This window comes from Jatropha curcas, chromosome 5 (assembly GCF_041381405.1).
Source record: "Jatropha curcas cultivar XTBG-Jc1 chromosome 5, XTBG_Jcur_1.0, whole genome shotgun sequence".
NCBI classification, from domain to species: Eukaryota; Viridiplantae; Streptophyta; class Magnoliopsida; order Malpighiales; family Euphorbiaceae; genus Jatropha; species Jatropha curcas.
Window position 1 is genome coordinate 24,506,218 of NC_143155.1, and position 21,335 is coordinate 24,527,552.

Consider the following 21,335-nt stretch of genomic DNA (forward strand, 5'->3'; position numbering starts at 1 on the left):
TATATATGGTTTTTATTTATTTATTTATTTATTTATTAGTAGAACCATATGAAAATATATATAATGTGCATTCAAAGAGGATGAAAGTTAAACAAGAGAATTAAGTGAATATTAAATGCAAGAAAACAACAAATTATTTAAGCTCATATCAATCTCTTTTGGATGATTTTCAACTTCAGTATAATTTTTTTTCCTAAACCAATAATTAAACACATAATTCCCTAGAATGGAAAGTTCATATTCTATTAAAATACTATATATTTCTTATAATTACTTATCTTATAAATTCGATAAATACATCAAGTATTTTCCTATATCGATAAGGTAAATTTTATTTTATTGTCACTAAAATTGTATAAAATTATTGGTCAAAGAGTTTGGTTTATACTTAAAAAATATGTCATTGAATAATATAATAATGATTTACATATTTTCCATATTTGATAAAATACAAGCATGTCTTTAAATATATACACATACATTTGTCTTTAATTATCAATCCTGCATGAATAATTAATATTTTTGTTATATAAAAATATTAAGAGAAAATTTCATGTTGGAATCATAGAAGTTTTTCACTAATATAATAGTACATGTTATCAGAAAACATATCTATTTATCTTTTATAATTTGAATTATAGATATTCTTGAAAAATAAATTTTATTTTCATATTTGAAACTCACTAATTATCATTAGTAAAACTTTGATTTAATTTTTTTCAAATTGTTTTCTAACAATTTAAACCTTTTCAAGTTTTTGTATATTGTTAATTAAACTTCAAAATAAGAAAGTAGCAAGCCTCTTGGTGATGGTTTGAAGAACAAATAGTCAAAAGAAAATGTCAACATTATGGACATTGAAGATAGACTTTTGAATAAAGAAAAGGACCAATATGATAATTCACGTTCTGTACATCATCTGTTAAGCAATAACTAGCAGTGGCAAAAGCAAGACTCGTTAACTTGAAATTTTAACCATTCCATCACGGATTCACTGCACAAAATGTAAAGCCGTAGCGTACGGTTCCAACGTAGAGTGTACTTGACTTGTTGGATCATTTAATCCCGACAGATACAGGTCGCGTTGGAGTTTAACCTGATTTTCATTTATTATAAATATAAATATAAATATAATTAAATTGAAAGGAACCCGCTAGCGACTCTCTCGTTAATTAGGGAACCAGCAATTAGTATAAAGCTGCCGCTACGTAGCCAGAAACGTTTCTGGCAGAATTGATTTTCGAAACTCAGCTGATTTTTGGTTTTCCTTTCCCTGTGTTAGAAAGGAGACCAAGTATGTTTGGATCCCTTGCACAATCAAAGGTATAGATTCTATAGACAGTTCCTGCTTTCGTTGAATTTTTGTTAAATTATCTACTGTAATGGCGAATAGTATTTTCTCAAATAAAATAATAAATAAATTTTATATAAATTAAAAGATTTATTCTTGATTATAATAAATATATTAAATTTTGTGAAATATTTACAATGAGAACATTAACCTAACAAAGGAGAATTAATAGATTTTATAATTTCTATTGTGCATTATTTTCACCAAATTTTTTTTTTTTTACCTCTTATTAATCATATTTTAACTATAAAATTGAAAATTGTTAAATAGAATAGGCTTATAGGATTAAACATATGAAAAGAGAGATTGCAAATTTAATTTATCAAATATAAATTACTTATCCAACGAAACCATCGATATGTGAATAGCAAGATCAAATTTGTATATACATTCTGATGCCTAGGTTTGAAATCAGGATGACAGTTTTCTCGACATTGACTAATCCTCGTCATTTCAGGATATCATTGGCTTTCATTTTTATTTTCTTCGAATTCGCTGCTTGTAGGTCCAAGTTCAAAATGTCCGAATTTCTGAAAAACAAACCTGGAGCAAATTACATAGAAACAACCACATGACGTAGGAACACAAGTGCAGATAAAATTGGCAAAGTGGAGTCATCTCACATTAAGTATTACCAAGTAATACAATCTCTGATTGTAGAATGGTAAAACACAATGATAGTTTCCTTTTTTTTTTTTAGGCTCTCAATTGGAAAATTATAGCCAGACTGGTAAACAATAAACTGTTTGCTCTATCTTTTCATCAAATGAAATAAATGGATAAACTGTTTGCTCTACCTTTTCATCAACTGAAATATCACAACACAGTCACTTCAATGTTTTCCCATCTAATGAAATGCAGCCACCTCATCTTCGAAGTGTTTCAGTAGGCTCTCCATGCTCATTACTGAGTGATCACCCTTGTCTCTCACTCGTACACTCACCTGGGATAACCAATGGAAACCAACATTAAATTGTACATTAGGATATTCATCATAATTTATTATATTAATCTGAAACAAAACTACTACAGCCATCATCTCCTAGTTTTCCAATATTTTTCGTTCCAACTCCTAGCCAGAAAAGTTGCCATTTTCAAATTTTAGAATTAATATTTCTCACATGATGCATGCACAAGAACATTACAAAGAATTAGAAAAAGGAAGGCGATCTTTTAATTTGCCTACAAACAGGTCTGCCTGTCATCTTTACCCTTATTTCATATCTACTTGGCATATTGAACATACCATATATAACCCATCCACATCAGCTAAGGTTAAACTCTAAGAATTCACAACCTAACCTCAATCTAACAAAAAAATAGACCCATTTTTCTTATAGGACGAACGCATAAATGTCTTTTGAGTCATTATTTTGGAGCCTCATCCAAGTCCTATGTGATCTGGAAAGCTCTGTCATCTAGTCTAGTATAGAGAAGTCACCCTCCACGTAAACAAATGAACAACCATTAGGAAGTTCTCACATAGTACTGCAACTAAAAATCAATCTTCAGCATATTCTCAAAAAGCAAATCAAAGAAATTAGTATATATGAAATAATATATGAAATGAGTGACAGATTTTTAATCAATATTATTAATTAAGTATTAAATAATTAATAAGAGTTCATATTGGAATATGAAGCTTATCTCAAGAATATAAACTATATTCATCAGAATTAAAATTCTAGAATATGTTTAATTTTGATACGTCACAACTAATTTCGGATTCAAATTTAGTTGTTGTTTATACATACAATGCTATTAAATATATCTTAGGTGCTTTGACTTTATGCTATTTGTAAAATCAATGATTTAATGTCCTGCCCTTGTCAAATTGTTTATCCTAGAATGGAACTCAATTTACTTGAGCATTGAAAAGTACCTGTCCAGTTTTGGCTTCCTCTTCACCCACGACCAATATAAAGTTGTACTGTGCCAACTGAGCTTCCCGCACCTATATGACCCACACTTATCAGTGAACAAATTACTTCATACTCACACCATCCCAAGTTGTTTGTCATGTCAACATTCCATATAGCAACTAATGGACTCAATTGCTTGTTTACATAGTAAAAGCTATAAACACAAATCTTATGTAGCTAAATTTTGACGCAAACAAATACTATATTCCAACCACAGGAGGATATTAAACATTGATAGAAAATTATTGTGGGATGGATAAAAGCGGAAACGAGTAAATCAAGTTCGTAATTTTTGAGGATTTCATAAGATTTGAAACCGTCAAAATGCATTTGGCTCAGGCAAATCCGAACCAAAAAATCATCCAGAACCTCAGTTGTTCTGTTAAAGAACGCACCATGATCAATTACAAAGAGTGCTCATTAGGTTATCTGTCATCGAGTGCCACTTTAAACACAAAGCTGTATAACCAGTACCCACTGTTCTTTCAAGGACCTCCCTCCTATATTAATGTTGTCGCAATCCCTGTTTCTTTCTAAGAGTGGAACAAAATCATATTGTCACAACATCACCCTGAAGTAGGTTTCAGCATTCCTCATGAAACACTTGCTAGGTTTCACCATAATGAACTACAGTCGTCAGTAGTCTTTTAATGACATTAGAGAATCAACTTTTGAATGGATTAAAAAAAAAATTGAAGATATAAAACACAAAGACCATCCTGCAAGATATTAATGGTATTGAGGATAACAGCCGGTACCTTTTTCTGAATCTTTCTGTCAGTTGTGTCAACATCAACATGATAACCAGCTTTATGTATCTGAGCCTGCACCTGTGAGAACATCACAACAAAACACATCAATTTGATTTCCCATTTGATGAAATTAAAATATATTGAACTATCATTCCAATTTTATGGATAATTTCCCAGCTTCCCATGTTACCATCCTCAAGCATGACATAATTAAAACTTAACTTTCCACACTATATTTACTGCCACAACAAAGTTAGATTTTAACCTTAGAAGTATTTCTCTTATCAACAGTAATGAATTAAACAAGAAAATGATATTCAAGCCACAGAAATGCATATGGCAGAACAAGAGCTGTTAGGATTGATTTTGCTCAAAATTTTCACACCTGATCATCTTCAGATGAAGATCAACAGGCCAGCCAACAACATGGTGAACGTAAAACATCGATACTTCTGTTGGTTAGGTTTGTGTTGGGAGATGGAACCCAAGAGAACAGACAAGAAATTTCAAGTTTAAATCAATTTAAAGACTTGCAATTATGGTCTTGATTTTTACAGACCTTGCTAGGTATTTCACAGCATACTTTCTAGTCTTTAGGGTTTTAATCTTTGTTTGTTCAAGTCAATTCGTTGCCATTAAGTACTATGAAATTATCTTTTACTTTTAAGAGAAGTGTTTGTGGATTTTCTATCTTTTCCAGAAAAGGCGGGCAGGATTAGACAGTCTTTTGGGGCTTATCTATGTTTTTGTTCATATTTTGAGTCTTATTTCAAGTCATTAAAATTAATCTTTCCAGCATTCTATACGAGTCAAATTCCTTAAATTATTAGAATTTAGTAATAATTCTAGAAGTCCAACAATTTCAAAGTTTAGGATGACTGTGAGTGCATATATGCTTGTAATGATTTAAAATCTTTATCAGTCAATAGAACTCCAGCAATTATTGCTTGCTTGAGTTGTATAGGATTTTAACCCCATATCTGATACCAATGTAACATTAGGGCCAAGAAGCCTAAAGCCCTAAACCCATCTATTTTACTGTTCAAAGCGCTAGACTACCATTAAACAGAAACTCATTTATTCATCTTCCAATTGAGCAAACTAAGAAAACATGGTTTTTACTAAATTTGTTTTTTACACTTGGAGAATTAAAATTTTTAAAGAATGACTATATTAAGAACAAAAAGGAAACAAACATAGAATATATATATATATTGTTTTTGGAACTGAAATGTAGGAGCATATTTAGTGAACTAAAATTTTACAAGGAATATTCAAAATAATGAAATCAAAATGAATAAATTAAAAACAAAAAGGAAAAGAATCTAGAAATATAGTTAGAGAACTAAAACTGTATAAGAACTATTTAAAAAGTGATGTTCTTAGAAAATGAATCAATAAAAAGGAAATAAACTTAGGGATAAATACATAAGAATCGGCACTTGCACAATGTTTTGATAATAAGAGGGAAAGGGTTGGAATAGGGAGGGAAAATAATGGAGGCAGGAAAATTTTAAAATGCACTGTTACTTTCCTTTCTTTGTTTGGATAGGAGCGCAAGGAAGGAAATACATGAATAGTTCGTTCATTCATTATTTTGTCTCAAGTATGCATGCAATGGGCTGGAACTGGCAGTTGCGGGGAAAATGGCCCAGTCAGTGCCAATCCTGGTTCCAGCAGGGTTTCCTTTTTTTTTACCTTTGGTTGAAATGGCCTACCGTCCAGTTCCAATTCTAATGTTTGAAACTGGGACCAACCAGGGGACCAACTAGGTGGCCATGCCTAGTCTCCAAGGAGACAGAAGGATGGGAGGAAACAGCAATCCTTCCTTATTTTACTCTTTTCCCAAACAAGGGAAACACCAACCCTTCCTTTTATTCATCTTGTTATTTTATTTCCTTCTTTATTCTCCTTTTGTTATTGTCTTTCTACCCATATTTTCAGCCATGAGAGCTAAAGAATGAGTATACAAGAAAAAACAAGAAGGAACACTGCCCTTAGGGCTTGAACCCAGGATAAAGTATTGCAATGAGCTAGAAAATGTAATCCTCCATATTTTTCCAAATAAGGCTTTTGCGTTAAGTGTAAGCAATGAGAAACAAGTTAAACATGTCCTCCAGGAGTCAGTTACAGCGTTTTTAAAGAAGTTAAATCATTTCCCAAGAGTACTCATTTCCGATTTCCTATTTGAAGAGCTCCAAATTTGAACCATCAACTCCTTTTCCAAGTTTTCCAGAAAACAACACAGCTCTCAACTAGTAGACAAACCGGTAAAAAACTTCAAATTACTCCCTTCAAACCCAATATGTGGGTCATTGGGTGCAAAGGTTTTATCACACAATAAATAAACTGCCAAACAAGGTTAAACTCAGGCACATTTCATTCCCCATTCTAACCAACTTCCATGAAATGCATTAGTATGGCACAGCAATGTGAAACCACAACAGTTCCAATCTGCAAGGGTTCATGGGGCAATATTATGGCTTATTCAATGAAAACTGGGAAGCATTCACAGGATTTGGATTGTGAAAACCCAGGTTGCTTTTCAACAATGACAAACCTGGATATTGTATCTGTCCAGTTTAAATTCAGGATCACCCAAAACTGACCCAATCTTTCTTAAAATTAGTTGGGAAAATAACTTGACACACAAACTTGGTTGACAAACCTGAAAATTCCAGGTTTCATTTATCTGAATCAGTTAGGCAATAAGTTTCTGAACAACATTATAAACAAGTGCAAGCAGCAAGTAAACAAGCATGCAAAAGCAGTAGGCTTTAGACAATATGTTGATTACCTCTATGAAATAATCACTACAATACAAAACCAAAAATGAAAGGTCGCATGCATGAAGAAATACAATTGCATGTGGCAGTGAATTACAGAATGCCTAAAGGTTGAATGTGTGATATGAAACATTATAAAGTCCATCCAAATCAAAAGCACAAAACTAACCTGCTCTGCATATGGCTGGGATTTCTCAGAGACAGGGCAGACAATTGCTTGACGAGGACTAAGCCAGAAAGGCCATTTCCCCTTGTAATGTTCCAATAGAATGGCAAACATTCGCTCCACAGACCCTAGGATGGCTCTGTGTATCATAACGGGTCTTTCCCTCTTGGCTTCATCTTCTGCTGAGTACTCTAACTCAAAACGATCCGGAAGCTGGAAGTCAAGCTGCAACCAGAGTCTTTTAAGTGAAATTCTGATACCGTGGCAAAGAATAACTGGAAAGACAAGAACAAAATTAAAATCCAACAATCTCAACCTGCAACGTGGCACACTGAAATTTCCTGTTCAGAGCATCAGAAACACTAATATCTATCTTAGGTCCATAAAAAGCTCCATCACCTTCATTAATCTGTACCACATAACCCAAAACGTAAGCAACTGGAGCCAAAGCCAGCAAAAAAAGGGTTTTCATACAATAGGGAAACCAAATAACTCTCTAATTGTACTGCCACATCTGATAGACTATCTAATAATTAGCCGGATAGCTCCTCAGAACATAACCCTCCCCTATTTATCAGACCAAAAATTGGCTACAATATGCAAGAGATTTTGAGGCTCTACAAGCTGAAGCATAGCCTTAAGTAAAAGTCTTTATAGACCCCTTTGCTTAAAGCAAGACGTCAACCAAGTAAATTTTAGTCACCACTTCAAAAGTATAGCGAAAAGAAGTAAATAGGAATAGTTAACAGTAATACCTGCCAAGGTTTCCCAAACTCATCCAATGCTAGTTTAAGAGCATCCTCAGCTTTCTCCCATGTTTCCAACTTTCCTAGATATTTCTCTGGCCTCTAAATACAGATCAGATGAAAAAAAACAAATCCTTGTGTCATTTCCACACCAAAAAAATAAAAAATAAAAAATAAAAAATAAAAAGAAGAAACAAAAAATCCTTTCCTCAAGGATTTTGCGCATACATTTACAGACCCAAATGCAAAACACTTTGCAAGGAGAAGATACAAGAGATGGGAATGATAACAAGTAATATTGTTGAAAATAATAAAAATCCAATCAATAGCATTGGCTTACAACAAGTTCAAATGTTGGCCCTCATGGAGACCTGATTCCTGAGAGAGAAAAAAATCTCTATAAAGCTAACATAGTTAGCTACGTACTTCATTAGAAAAAGGGTTCATGCAAATTACACTTGCTTGGTTCACTTAAAAATTGACCACCGAGTTTGCCCAGGATTTTTTCCCTAGAAGAATAATTTCATCAATACTCAATGATTTGAGTCCACTATTACAACTATCCACATTGTTTCACTAAAATTCAGTATTTTGCCAAATCTATAAAATTGTCCTGTAACTTCACTAAGCACATAAAATTACAAGTTTATTCACTGAATTTGTCAACCATCATACCGTAGATAGCTTCAGATCATAAGTAAAACCAAATACTTTATAGGCATAATCAATGAATTCTAAGACGCCCATCACTTCAGCTTTTATCTGGGGGGAAAAAAAAAGAAGGAATACATCACAACCAGTTAATGCAACAAAAGGACATGTAATGATTTTGTCAAGCATTAATTTAATTTGAATCACCTGTGATTCCCTGCAGAATATATGAGCATCATCCTGAATAAAACATGTAACAAATTAATTAGAAAAATAGAGAAATGATTGACTACGACAACCGAGTAAAAGTAATCAAGCAACTGAACATATAAAAGTTAACTGCCATTTGCGGAGTCATGCACGACAAATAAATCTCCTAACATGGGAAGTCTAATCAAATCAGTAAAATGTACACACATCAATATAGATAAAACCTTGAATTCAGCAGACATCCAAGCCCACAAATTAATGAAGTTCAGTATACTTCAAACTAGCATGTTGTACGGCAAACTAAAATCAACAGCTAATCTTTAACAAAAAAAAAAAACAGAGAAGACACTAAAATCCAGGTTTGAACTGGACACTTCTTCATTTGCTTTTCCGCTTAAAGACCAGCTTAGAATAAACAATAGGTATAATTAGATTTAACTTACTTATTTTATATTAACAGAATTCATTTGTTTATAATTAATAAAACTCAATTCAATTGATTTCATGATAGAATTCATGCATTTGGAATAACTATTAAAGTAATATAATTAAATTGAATTCGGGCGTATGGACTAATTTAAAAGTGAATTTAATGCATTTGATACTCTACAACAATCCTTATTTATATGAAAGGTTAGTGGGCCCTACCATTAACAAACTAAACAAATTGCATTCTTGCAAAATAACACTACTTTTTTATATGATTTCTATTCTTTTAAATAGATTTATTTTTTAATTCAGATGAATTGAATACTAGCAAGTAATATGGTTTCTGCACATGAATCGGCTAATATAATTCAACTGAACTGAACGCTGGGGGATACCTGCTGAAATCTCCGAACGCGTGTTAATCCAGTAAGTGCTCCACTGGCCTCATTGCGATGCAAGGCCCCGAAATCAGCCAGCCGAAGAGGAAGTTCTAAAAACCACTCCAAGCAATCAGAATTATGATGCAAGACAACAATATATGAGCTCAACAATTAAAGTAGCATGTAAAATTTGACAAGGTAAAGTTGAAAACTCCTATGTTCAGCATCACCAGATTTTTCATTGGAAATTGCATGGAAAAATTCAATTCTCCCTCAGAACAACCAGCAAAGCTATAATCAAATTACTTGCTTCTTAGCCTGTATTTAGTAGGTCTATAAATAACAAAAAGCAAAAATATAAAAGACAAACGAAAGAAAGGCAGCTCTAACAAGTTAACCAAACTCCAGCTTCAGTTTCATTTACACGACCAGCACATCAAAAGAACTAGCATCATCAATTAATTAGCTCAAGGATTAATGAAACAAATAATCTACCAGGTACAAATTTTTCGTTGAAGAAGGCAACAAATACATATCAGTTTGATACTTAAAAAGATTAACAAAGCAATTAATTGAAAGGTCATGCATCCTAAGAACTTTTAAACTTCTTCAGGAGTTTAAAGCAAAAAATGATTAGGGAAGTTTCTTCAGGAGTATACTAACAAGAATGCAACAAAAGCAAAAATGCTTGCACAGAAGGGGAGGAGAAGGAAGAAGGCATGCCAAGAACACAAAATTAGGGGGCAAATGGGATCAGCCCAATGTTTTTATAATAGGAAACAAACCAAGGACTATGCCAGCAAAGCTAAATGATTTGCGCCCAACTCAAAAAGGGAAAAGGGAGATTCAAATCATAAATGCCCTGAAAAATGTAGAACAGACCCATACAACAAAGTTTTGCTTGTTCACAAAAGTTAAATTCAACAAAGCTTAAACAGGCTATTTAACAGCATTGCCCCACAAAAAAGATGCTCTCAAATTAGAATAGCTGGAAAACTTGAAAAAATAATTTTTCAACATTCTCCCAAGGTAAACCAAAGCAGACTATGAAACTTTGTTCACACAGTTTTCATTAATTAAGTTCAATATCAGCAAAAGGAGTGTTCTGCTAGCTAAAAGAGACACTAGAGTTAAATTCCAATGGAATGAACTTACCTCTATATGAGCGGACTCTATGTTGAAAAATTAAACAGTGCCCTGGGCAATTCATTGGTTTCAGGCCAAACTCCTGCTTTTCAATCTGCATGAACGAAAAAAAGAACATCAGAAGCCTTTTTGCTTTTCCAGGAGAGATAGCGAGCATAGTCCTTTGAACTATAATATAAAGTATCCCAATTCTTCATTCTCTTCTTTCTTTTTTTTCAACTTTTTTTTTCATAGTTCATATTTACACACAAACAAACCAAGAACCCATGTACTGGTCCAATACAGCCCAAACTTTTCATCAAACTCACCCTAGCCCATTTTACTTAATTTTGAGTTGAAGATTCACAAATCTATGAAGCAGCCCTATCTCTAATTCCAAAGATATGCACTCCTTCCTCTTGCAGAATCTATACCCTCCAACTACAGCTTGCGAGTAATTAGCATTAATAGCTCATCAAAAACTGTCGTGAATATATATTCAATGAAACAATGATGATATTCAAAGAACCCCTCACCTCGAGCAAAAACATATTTTCCTTATAATTTGCAGCATGGCCAGAAGTCTCCCAAAGTTTCATGTTGTAAATATTTGGAGACTTGACCTGCAAAGTCCATCACATTAACCACTATTAGAAGGATAATACATTAGTATTTAGCAAATAACATTGACTCCTAACCTCTTCATAGCCTCTATCTCTGTATTGAGCTCGAATAAATTCCACTAGTTTGTTATAAATTCGAGTTCCATAAGGAAGGAAAAACCAACTTCCAGGACTGAAACCATAAGATATGCAAAAAAGTAATACTAACGACAATAATATCGGATTTAATTTATGCACCCAGAAAAATACATGAATTAGTATCAGTACCTCAATGGGTGACAAAAGAAAAGCTCCTGCTTTGTGCCCAACAATCTGTGGTCATACTTCTTTGCTTCTTCCAACTGTTGGATATACTCCTGGACAAGAAAGAAATGTTAGAAAAAAAAACTCCCTTCATAACCAATGTACATGGTGGTGCTTCTCTCAGATCATACGAACATGTATTTCTGTCTCCAAGTTCTTCCATATTTTGAATACTTTCTTTTGAGTCTCTTCACGTCATGTTGCCACTGTTTGCAATACTCAGCAAAACATACATGACCTACTCACTAGAAATAAGTGCATTTATATCTGAATTATCTTGAAAAGGCTGATCAACGGCTTTAAAATTAGCAGTTCAGTGCTGAAGTCATTCTTAGCTTCATTGAAGGACTTTTTATTGTTTACAATCAGGCGCTGATTCAAAAATACATTATGTGCAATTTCAGGTAATTTTTTACTTTACAGCAGAGTATTCTATAGAATGGTGTGGCTGATTATCTTAGCACTCGTATGGAGACACATTCACTAGTAATATAGCAGCAAACATCTGCTTCTGTAATAAGATATACCAACTCTGACTAGGGGGTGTAAATGAGCTGAGCAGGCTAGCAAGCTGTTTAAGCTCGGTTTGAATGGAGCTCAAGCCTAATGATGTTCAGCTCGTAGAGCCTCATCAAGCATCTATATATACATATATATAACATTTATTTTAGGCTTACTCGAGCCTCGACTCCAGCTCAAGCTCAAAATTTTTCTAGTTGAACTCGAGCCTCAAGTCAAACTTGAGCCTAAAATTATCAGGCTCGTCGAGTTTCGAGCCTAGCAAGTTCGAGCTTGGCTCAGCTCGTTTACACCCCCTATTCCTGACCTCTCTAGTATAAGGTTAAAACATTGCACTTGCATATTGCTGTATTCAATAGATTTTCATAACAGAAAAACTCGGCTAACAAGAACACCTAACCTGAAATTGATAATCTCAAAAGAACCATGTAGAAAACAGAGTAATTGTTGCATCCAAATATATATCTTGAACATATAGAGAACTTCAACAAGTTACAGGCCACCTTAACAATAAAATGAGAAAGCCTAGACTCAGCCAATAAGAACACCTAACCTGAAATTGATCATCTCAAAATAACCATCTAAAAGTACACAAAGCAATTGTTGTATCCTGATATACAATATCTTGAACATATAGAGAACTTGAACAAGTTACAGGCCACCTTCACAACAAAATGGAAAAGCCTAGACTGTTACCATGTAAAAACTTATAAAAACATTTAAGCCGTTGATCAGTCCTGAACTGCATTTAAAAACGTTTCAACAGCAGAGGAGCAGAAAATAATATGGTTAAAGCAAATAAGCTCACAGCAAATACAATTTTCGAAATGCCAAAAATTGAAAATTCACCTTCAAACGTTTTTGGTCCGGATAGGATATCCCATAAACTCTCTGTAAGCTTTCTCGATCTTTGTTACCCCTCCAATAAGCTGATGAAGCCTGGAATGGAAAATCCGCAAGTAAACTGGTTAATGAATTGAAGACATACAAAATGTAGATAAAAAGCAAGCAATTTAAAATGTCACCTTCAAACACGCAAATGCTTTCACAAAGGATGTATTTGGTATATGGGGACCTCGACATAAATCTACCAATGGGCCACATCTGTATACAGTTATAGTTTTGTCTGCAGGAAGATCATTGATGATTTCAACCTGATAATAACATGTGCATACATGCATATATAAGGTGAGGGGAAAAAGGCGGAAAAGATAAAAATAAGAAAAGAACGAAAACTAAGCAATATTTGGTTCATTCATATAAATTACCATGTTAAACTTGCCTTAAAATTATTTTCTGAAAAGATCTCTAATGCTTGTTCCCTTGACACTTCGATGCGCTCAAAAGGTTGCTTCTCCTGAAATTGCAAGAATATTAAATTGCTCTCATTACTGAATGTGAAAACTGAAGTAATGGTTACTGTATCTTTGCATTAGAAAAGCAGGTTGCCTGTCTTTTCAATTTAAAATAACTTGCCAACAGAGCAATTTCCAGAAACTCTGGTAAGAGATCTGATACACCCCACCCAAATACAGAAGCCCACACCTCTCTCTCTCCTCCCTTTGGATTCACATACAAGAGAGAGAGTGTTTGAGTGTGAGACTGTGAAAGGAAATCGAGGAGGTCTCTAGACAAGCCGAAATGGTCCAGTGAAACCACACCACAAACATGACGAGTTTTTTGCTCTGGGAAAAACACTGTCCACCGTCCATTCAAAGGATTATGGTCAGTTTTTATATAATATTATTAATATGCAACAGAAAAGCTATAGGGACTGAATGGTTACATCCCTACTTCCCTTAACAACCTCTATTCACATGGAGGTTGCCAATCGAACAGATTGTGTGTGCACACATAGACAACTGTGCATGGTCATGAAGGATTCTTTTCAACCAAACCACATGCACTGTCAACGCATCAATCAGTTTTGGACTGGTTCAGCTCATCAGCTTGCAGAACTATTAGTTCATAAGAATTTACAGTTGAAAACTGAAAGTGTAAGAAGAATATTTCTTTTTATAAAGAAAATTTACAGCAAATAAATTGTAAAGATATATAATCATTTGCACTTTTGCTCGATTCAGTTAACCATCTGTTTTATGGTACAAAAAGAACAAAGACCAAACCAGTAAATCAAGTTATCCAACTATTTTGGTTTGGTTTGGTTTTTTGGTTTTGCCCAACCCACATAAGCAATGAGAGAAAAGAGAGAAAGCATCTATTCAATTGCCCATGTCTTTGCATGGCCATAATGAGTTATCATATTACTTATAAGAGTACTTCAGTAGCAACTATTGTTGTTTATCCCTTGAGAACATATCATTAAAGTCACTGACATACTGGTTCCACATGTAACCCTATCCATACATTACCACTATCTAGATGTTTTAAGTTATTTACCCTTTGAAGCTGTTTTTCATATGTAGCAAGACAGTTACATGGTTATAAAAAACAACTAAACAAGAAAACTTAATCAATACCAACAAGAACAGAATTCAAAACTTACTCTGAACCTTTATGCGCATAATAACAGCAAACCAGAACCATCATAAATCTCTAGAAATATATAGAATTCTAACAGAAGATAATGAAACAATACCGCAACTGCTTTCAGTGCCCCAGCTTCAATTTGTTTAAAATGTTCATCATTCAGACCCAATTCACCATAGAATGCATCATAATAGAATCCCTGCAAGATTCATTTCACATTTTACAAGGCAGAGCCTAAACAAATAAACACACACACACACACACACACACATTTAAACTATGCACAGATCACAAGTATAAGGTCACCCTTTCATATCTAACTGTATGCACCCATGCATTTGAACATAAAAGAGAATTTCAAGAACGAAAACCATGGTGAAATATTTTTTGATAATTTTATGCAAATAATAACATGCTTCAAATTTCACTATCCCAAGTCCATATCTTAGATAAAATGCAATGCTAAAAAGCCGTCAGGAAATTATTAAACACTAATAATAACATCTTCCACTAAAGCTAGGAATACTACATAACATCAAAATAACACCCCCGTGTAAATTTGGAAGTCCAACACACAATTAATAAATGTGACACATATTCATCCATGAAATTTGGAACTAAATAACATAGAATGTTGTAACTGTGGTAGACATTAAAACTCCTTGACAAAGTTTAAATAAAATTTTAACAAAAGATTCTAGGATTTCTTTTTTTTTTTTTAAATGTGACGCAAATTCCATCAACTGCCAAAATCTAGATAAATTACAATGAACAACCTCTCCACGTGTGTTTTCAATTTGGACAGAGTTGATAACCAAATTTACATGACTTCAAGAAATGAAATGAAATGGTCGAAATTGCAAAACAATATAGAATACCGTAAAATCTCCTTGAAAAGGCAAAAGTTTGTTTAAACCTTAATACAGACATTCTAAAGTGGGGCAAATTCCATTAACAATACAAATCTATAAAAATTACAGCAAAGAGCTTTTCCATGGGGTCATTTACGCTTTGTTTATAAACAAAAAGAGAAAGGAAGGAAAATAGAGTGAGAAAATGTGGAGGAAAATAAAAGGGGAATTCATCCCTTCATTTTCCCTCCACTCTGTTCATTTTCTCGATAATAGGAGAGATTCAAATTAGGTGGGACCAAAGGAAAATACTTTTTTTATTTTCTTTCCTCTTTTGTTTTCCTCTCCTTCCCTAACAAAGAAATACGCTTTTCACCTCCTATTTTCCCTTCATTATTCTCCTTCTCCTGTTATTTTCCTTTTTCCAAAAAATGGGTTAACACAAGCTGACACCCAAAATTGCTTGTAAGTTCAAGAAATGTAATAAAATAGTTCAACACCCAAATGTTTGGACAGAGTCAACACCCAGAATTACAGACTTTGTATACAAAACAAAAGGACTAAGAATAATAGTTTCAGAAAACAGCTTCACCATGGGGGTTTTTTATTTCGACAGAGCTGACATACAAAATTACTTGTAAGTTCAAGAAAATGAAGTGCATTAGTTCAATAGTTTGTAACTAAGAATAATATAAAATGCTTTAACCTTGATTGATACTAACCTCCTTCAAAAAACTCTGTAGAAAACAAAAGGAGTTTAAAATTTTTGAATTAAAAAATTTTAAAAAAAAAATTGGTGGAGAAAATTCCATTTACAGTCTAAATATGTACAAAACCAAAAAAAATTAAAAACCTTCTCCATGTGGGCATTCTACTTAGAAAGAGTTTATACACAAAATTACATGAAAGTTCAAGAAAATTAAATGGTTCAAGATCTTGCAACAAGAATGATAAGCTTCCTGATACAAAGATTTTGAAATCTTTCCATACAAAAAAATAGTGTTGTATAAACTATGCAGATATTTAAACCCCGTCAACAAATAGAACTTAATAAAAGGTTTTTAAAATTTTTATATTAAAAGAGAGGAAAAATCAATCAATAGTCCAGCTCTAAATGTAAGCTGAAGAAAAAGATATTCAAAGATAAAAGCATGTAATCCCCCACTTAGCAACAAAGTCTGTCGACTTATCCTTCATAATCATGAAGACAATCCTTGATTTTAGAGAAAAGAAGTTACAAAGTAAAGGATTTTTCAATTTCTATCATAGAAATGGGAAAAGAGCATCATTCAGTATAGAATGCTTTAACCTTGATAGATGTTAATCTCCTACAAAAAGTTTGTAGAAAACAGAAAGATTTTAAAATTTTTGAATTAAAAAATTTTTTAAAAAATGGTGGAGAAAATTCCATTTACAGTCTACATATGTACAAATCAAAAAAAATTTAAACAACTTCTGCATGCGGGCATTCTATTTGGAAAGAGTTTATACACAAAATTACATGAAAGCTCAAGAAACGAAATGGTTAAAGATCTTGCAACAAGAATGATAAGCTTCCTGATAAAAAGATTTTGAAATATTTCCATAGAAAAAACATAGTGTAGTAAACTATGTAGATTTTTAAACCCCATCAACAAATAGAACTTAATAAAAGGATTTTAAAATTTTTTTTTTATTAAAAGAGAGGAAAATTCAATCAATAGTCCAGCTCTAAATGTAAGCTGAAGAAAATGTAATCAAATCGTTGAAGCTTTTGTTGCTTAAGAGCAACAAGTTCTAAACAGTTGCATTTGAAAAGCTATGCACAGAAGGAAAACATATAAGACATTACTTTTTCATCAGTCACCCAAATACTTAACAGAACGTGTTTCAGATATTGAATGACAAAAGCATGTAATCCCCCCTCAGCAACAAAATGTGTCGACTTATCCTTCATAGTCTTGAAGACAATCCTTGAATCTAGAGAAAGGAAGTTACAAAGTAAAGGATTTTTAATTTCTATCATAGAAATGGGAAAAGAGCATCATTCAATATAGAATGCTTTAACCTTGATAGATGTTAATCTCCTACAAAAAGTTTGTAGAAAACAGAAAGATTTTAAAATTTTTGAATTAAAAAATTTTTTAAAAAATGGTGGAGAAAATTCCATTTACAGTCTACATATGTACAAATCAAAAAAAAATTAAACAACTTCTGCATGCGGGCATTCTATTTGGAAAGAGTTTATACCCAAAATTACATGAAAGTTCAAGAAAATGAAATGGTTCAAGATATTGCGACAAGAATGATAAGCTTCCTGATAAAAAGATTTTGAAATATTTCCAAAGAAAAAACATAGTGTTGTAAACTATGCAGATATTTAAACCCCGTCAACAGATAGAACTTAATAAAAGGATTTTAAAATTTTTTTATTAAAAGAGAGGAAAATTCAATCATTAGTCCAGCTCTAAATGTAACCTGAAGAAGATGTAATCAAACGGTTGAAGCTTTTGCTGCTTAAGAGCAACAAGTTCTAAATAGTTGCATTTGGAAATGTGCAGAAGGAAAATATATGGGACATTACTTTTTCATCAGTCACCCAAGTACTTAACACAATGTGTTTCAGATATTGAAAGATAAAAGAATGTAATCCCCTCTTTAGCAACAAAGTTTGTGGACTTATCCTTCATAGTCTTGAAGACAATCCTCGATTCTAGAGAAAGGAAGTTACAAAGTAAAGGATTTTTTACTTGCAATCATAATATGTGTAATTTCTATCATAGAAATGGCAAAAGAGCATCATTCAGTAGATCAACTTTCAGAATATTATCATAATATGTGTAAGACACTGACCCCAATTAAAATTATCAGTAAGTATTGCAAGCTTGAATTATACTCCGAGAGATATTACCCTTTGGCATCCTATATTTATAAGCTAGTCATAAGATGTAACAACAACAACATCAACAATAAAAGTCAATGCAAAATCATACTCATACCAAAAATCACACTTATATACTGAAAAATTTTATGTATAGATAGTGTGAATAAATTGGTATAAAAAAAGCTTACCTCTCCTCTCGTGGTACAGGGTCCAATGCAAAGCTTGCAACCATAGGTCGCCTCCAGTGACTGCCAATGATTAGTCACATGCTTAGAAAAGATTAAAATGGATTTCTTTTTTTTTTTTTTTTTTTTTACTTATATCCATTGTCATTCTATTTTATTAGTGCCGCCTACAAAGAAAAACTAAGCAATGAAATTAAAGATGCACGTTACCTGGCCAAGAATGTGAGCACTAGAGTGCCAAAACGTGTCGCGTCCTTCATCACTATCAAATGTGAAAAGCTTAAGCTCACAATCGCACTCTAATGGCCTATTCATGTCCCAAAGGGTTCCATCAACTTGTGCAATCAACGCATTAGCCGCCAAACTCTTAGAAATCTCCTTAGCAATATCCATAGGAGACGATAACCATTTCTTCCCTTCCTTCACCGTACCATCTGGCAATGTAATCCTATAAACCAAAGAAATTCAAAATCAGAACAAAAGGTTGACGCATTACCATACACGTTAGCGTTAGGTTTTTGTGGCTTTACTTGATAGTGTCGTGGTTTAGAGATTGAAGGCTAGCGAGTTGCTGAGACTTAATGGATTCAAAGAGCTTGATGCGTTTGTCGATTACGGCTTTGAGATACGCTTCGTCTTTTGGATGCGAAGCCGCCATGATGGTAGTGGCTAAGGAGGAGATAAAGCGTCGGCGAGAAGATTTAAAGAGGACAGGAGATGAGTAACGGCGGAGACAGAAGAGCAGAGAACATAGCATATGAGAAATGGAGTGAAGCCAAGGAGAGCCGTTGAAAGGGGTTTAGGGCTTTTGTAGTCTTGCTATGGTTGACTGGATCTATGTTTGTAGCGTTGGATTCAAGCCTGAAGTAGCGTTGGATTCAATCATAAGCCTATTTTTATTTTCGGCAGAAGCCCAAAACAAAACTTGGCCCAATACGTAAGAATTTGCTTACGTGGCACTGACTGATACTCTGCTAAGTTGTTTTTGGAAATGGGGATCAATTATCGACTTGTTGTGCGAACTTTGTCAGGTTTTTTAGCTTCAACCCAACCTTTTTTATTTTTGTCAATCAAATATTAAAAAAAAACTTATTTTCAATTGAATGTATTAGACCAGAATTTTTTTTACTGAAATATTTAAATAGATCATTTTTCTCCAATTATCCACTTTACTTATTTTTTCTTATTTTCTTTCCTCTTACTTATTAATAGTCTTTTCTATGACGTTTTTTATGATCTGCGTTGCATGTTAACTATGTTTATTATATGTTTATTCTTCATACTCGTTTAATTTTTTATTTATATAATATTGAAGTATAAATTTTTATTTAGACTGAATGGTTAAATTATATTACATTTTATATATACAAGAAATATTTTTTTGATTCTATGTTAACGTATTGATTTATATAGCTTTTATTATAAGTTATTTGCTTTCAATTTATTTTTTAAGGAAAAATTAAATTGATTTATAAAAATCATCATATAACTTCTATTATACGTTTTATAATTAATTTATGTGTTTTGTTAATAGCTTTTACTATATTCCCTTGTAATAAATAAATATACGTTAATAATAAAATAAGAAAGCAATCTAATAAATCAAATTAAATATTTATAAATAATAAGAAATTTTTATTTTTATTTTTTTAGCCAATCAAAATCATGAAAGCATTTTAAAAAATTATTAATAAAATTATATTCTTTAATATAAATAGAATTTGAATTATATTAGATATCAATATAACTAATTAAATTCGAGATATTTAAAAATAATAATTTTTTATCTTATTTTTTGGCTAACCAAGAGTGCAATTTGTAATTAAAAAAATTTAATTATACCCTTTTTAAATCGAATCCGAATCATCTAGATATATTTATTTAAAATATAAAAATTTTCAAATGCCTCATTTACATATATTATTTAAAATAATAATATTGAAGCTAAATTATAAATAACAATAATAATAAATTATTAAATTATTATTAATAATTTACATAATAATATAATGAAATAAGATATAATAGGCATAATAAGATAATAATAGTAAAAATTTAAAATTTTGAAATGCTTGATTATCTATATTTATTTATTTATTAGAAAAATTCAAAAAAAAAATCCAATCAATTTATAAAAATATTATATATATATATATATATATATATATATATATGTTAAAATTTTTTTAATTGGTTAAAACTAAGGTTATTTTAGGATAAAATTTCATAAGGATATAATATGAGCAATCCAATTATTCCCCCTCATTTCCACTTTTATATATAGTAGAGATAGATAGATAGATTAAGTTATTATATCTTCTCTACTTTACGATTTTTTTTGGAAAATAAAATTAAATTAAATTAGAGAGAAATTATGAAATTTAAAACAAAAAATAAATTACAATACAAAAGAAAAAAGAAAGATAAATAAAATTGGTGTTCTAAAATAAAATAGTTGATTTATGACAATTAAGCTAAATACATTTAAACACTTGAATGTTAAAAAATCTATCTATAATAATAATAGTATATCTATTTTACTATATTGTCAAGCTCAAACACTATTGCTCTATGAATCACATTCAAATCTCTAATCTTAAAAGTGCTTGCTTATTTTTCATTATCAATTCCACGTTTTATTCTACTGAAATTAACAGATTTTTTTTGTCGTCCATTTCCTTTTATCGGAAAAAAAGTTAATATTTTTAATATCTTTAAAGGAAAATAGAAATGAAAAGTAGCAGGAAATAATCTCTCCAAACAAAACCCGGTAAGATCTAATCTCAAGCTGGCAGGCCTTCCCGTTACATTCAAAAATCTTATAGCTGATTAGGGGGAGAAAAAACCTGCTATTATTACAATCCAAAACTGCATTCAACAAGTCCTGAAAAGAAGAATCTTAGAAAGCAGCAATTAAGATGAACTCCATCAAAGCCACGCCAGAAAGGCGATGCCCTATCAACTCCTCCCTTTGCCAAGTGAC

General features: G+C 32.2%; 1 protein-coding gene across 3 annotated transcripts; it reads right to left on the bottom strand.

Annotated features, from left to right (window-relative positions):
• Positions 1-1,636: 1,636 nt before the first annotated feature.
• On the bottom strand, positions 1,637-19,146 carry LOC105649863 (Threonyl-tRNA synthetase). 3 transcript variants are annotated; one of them, XR_001047652.4, is made up of 21 exons: positions 18,883-19,146; positions 18,563-18,800; positions 18,356-18,415; positions 14,563-14,652; positions 13,246-13,320; positions 12,989-13,117; positions 12,813-12,902; positions 11,409-11,497; positions 11,217-11,313; positions 11,055-11,141; positions 10,549-10,633; positions 9,409-9,503; positions 8,582-8,614; positions 8,399-8,485; positions 7,733-7,825; positions 7,294-7,386; positions 6,981-7,202; positions 4,032-4,103; positions 3,234-3,305; positions 2,149-2,294; positions 1,637-1,881 (listed from the first exon to the last, which is right to left on the bottom strand). XR_001047652.4 is itself a non-coding variant. In XM_012236677.4 (20 exons), exons 1-20 carry the CDS (start codon positions 19,107-19,109, stop codon positions 2,199-2,201), a joined length of 2,130 nt encoding a protein of 709 aa, XP_012092067.1. In that variant the 5' UTR covers positions 19,110-19,146; the 3' UTR covers positions 1,952-2,198. The 3 variants fall into 3 exon arrangements, 1 of the variants encoding a protein (XP_012092067.1); XR_001047651.4 differs by having other exon boundaries at positions 1,637-1,894; XM_012236677.4 differs by lacking the exon at positions 1,637-1,881 and having other exon boundaries at positions 1,952-2,294.
• Positions 19,147-21,335: the final 2,189 nt, after the last annotated feature.

Coding starts and splice junctions, on each gene's coding strand:
- LOC105649863 (XM_012236677.4), bottom strand. CDS start 19,109: ATGCTATGTTCTCTGCTCTTCTGTCTCCGCCGTTACTCATCTCCTGTC. Junction 13,321..14,562: donor GGGCACTGAAAGCAGTTGCG/GTATTGTTTCAT, acceptor TTGCAATTTCAG/GAGAAGCAACCTTTTGAGCG. Junction 11,498..12,812: donor CGGACCAAAAACGTTTGAAG/GTGAATTTTCAA, acceptor TTTCTTGTCCAG/GAGTATATCCAACAGTTGGA.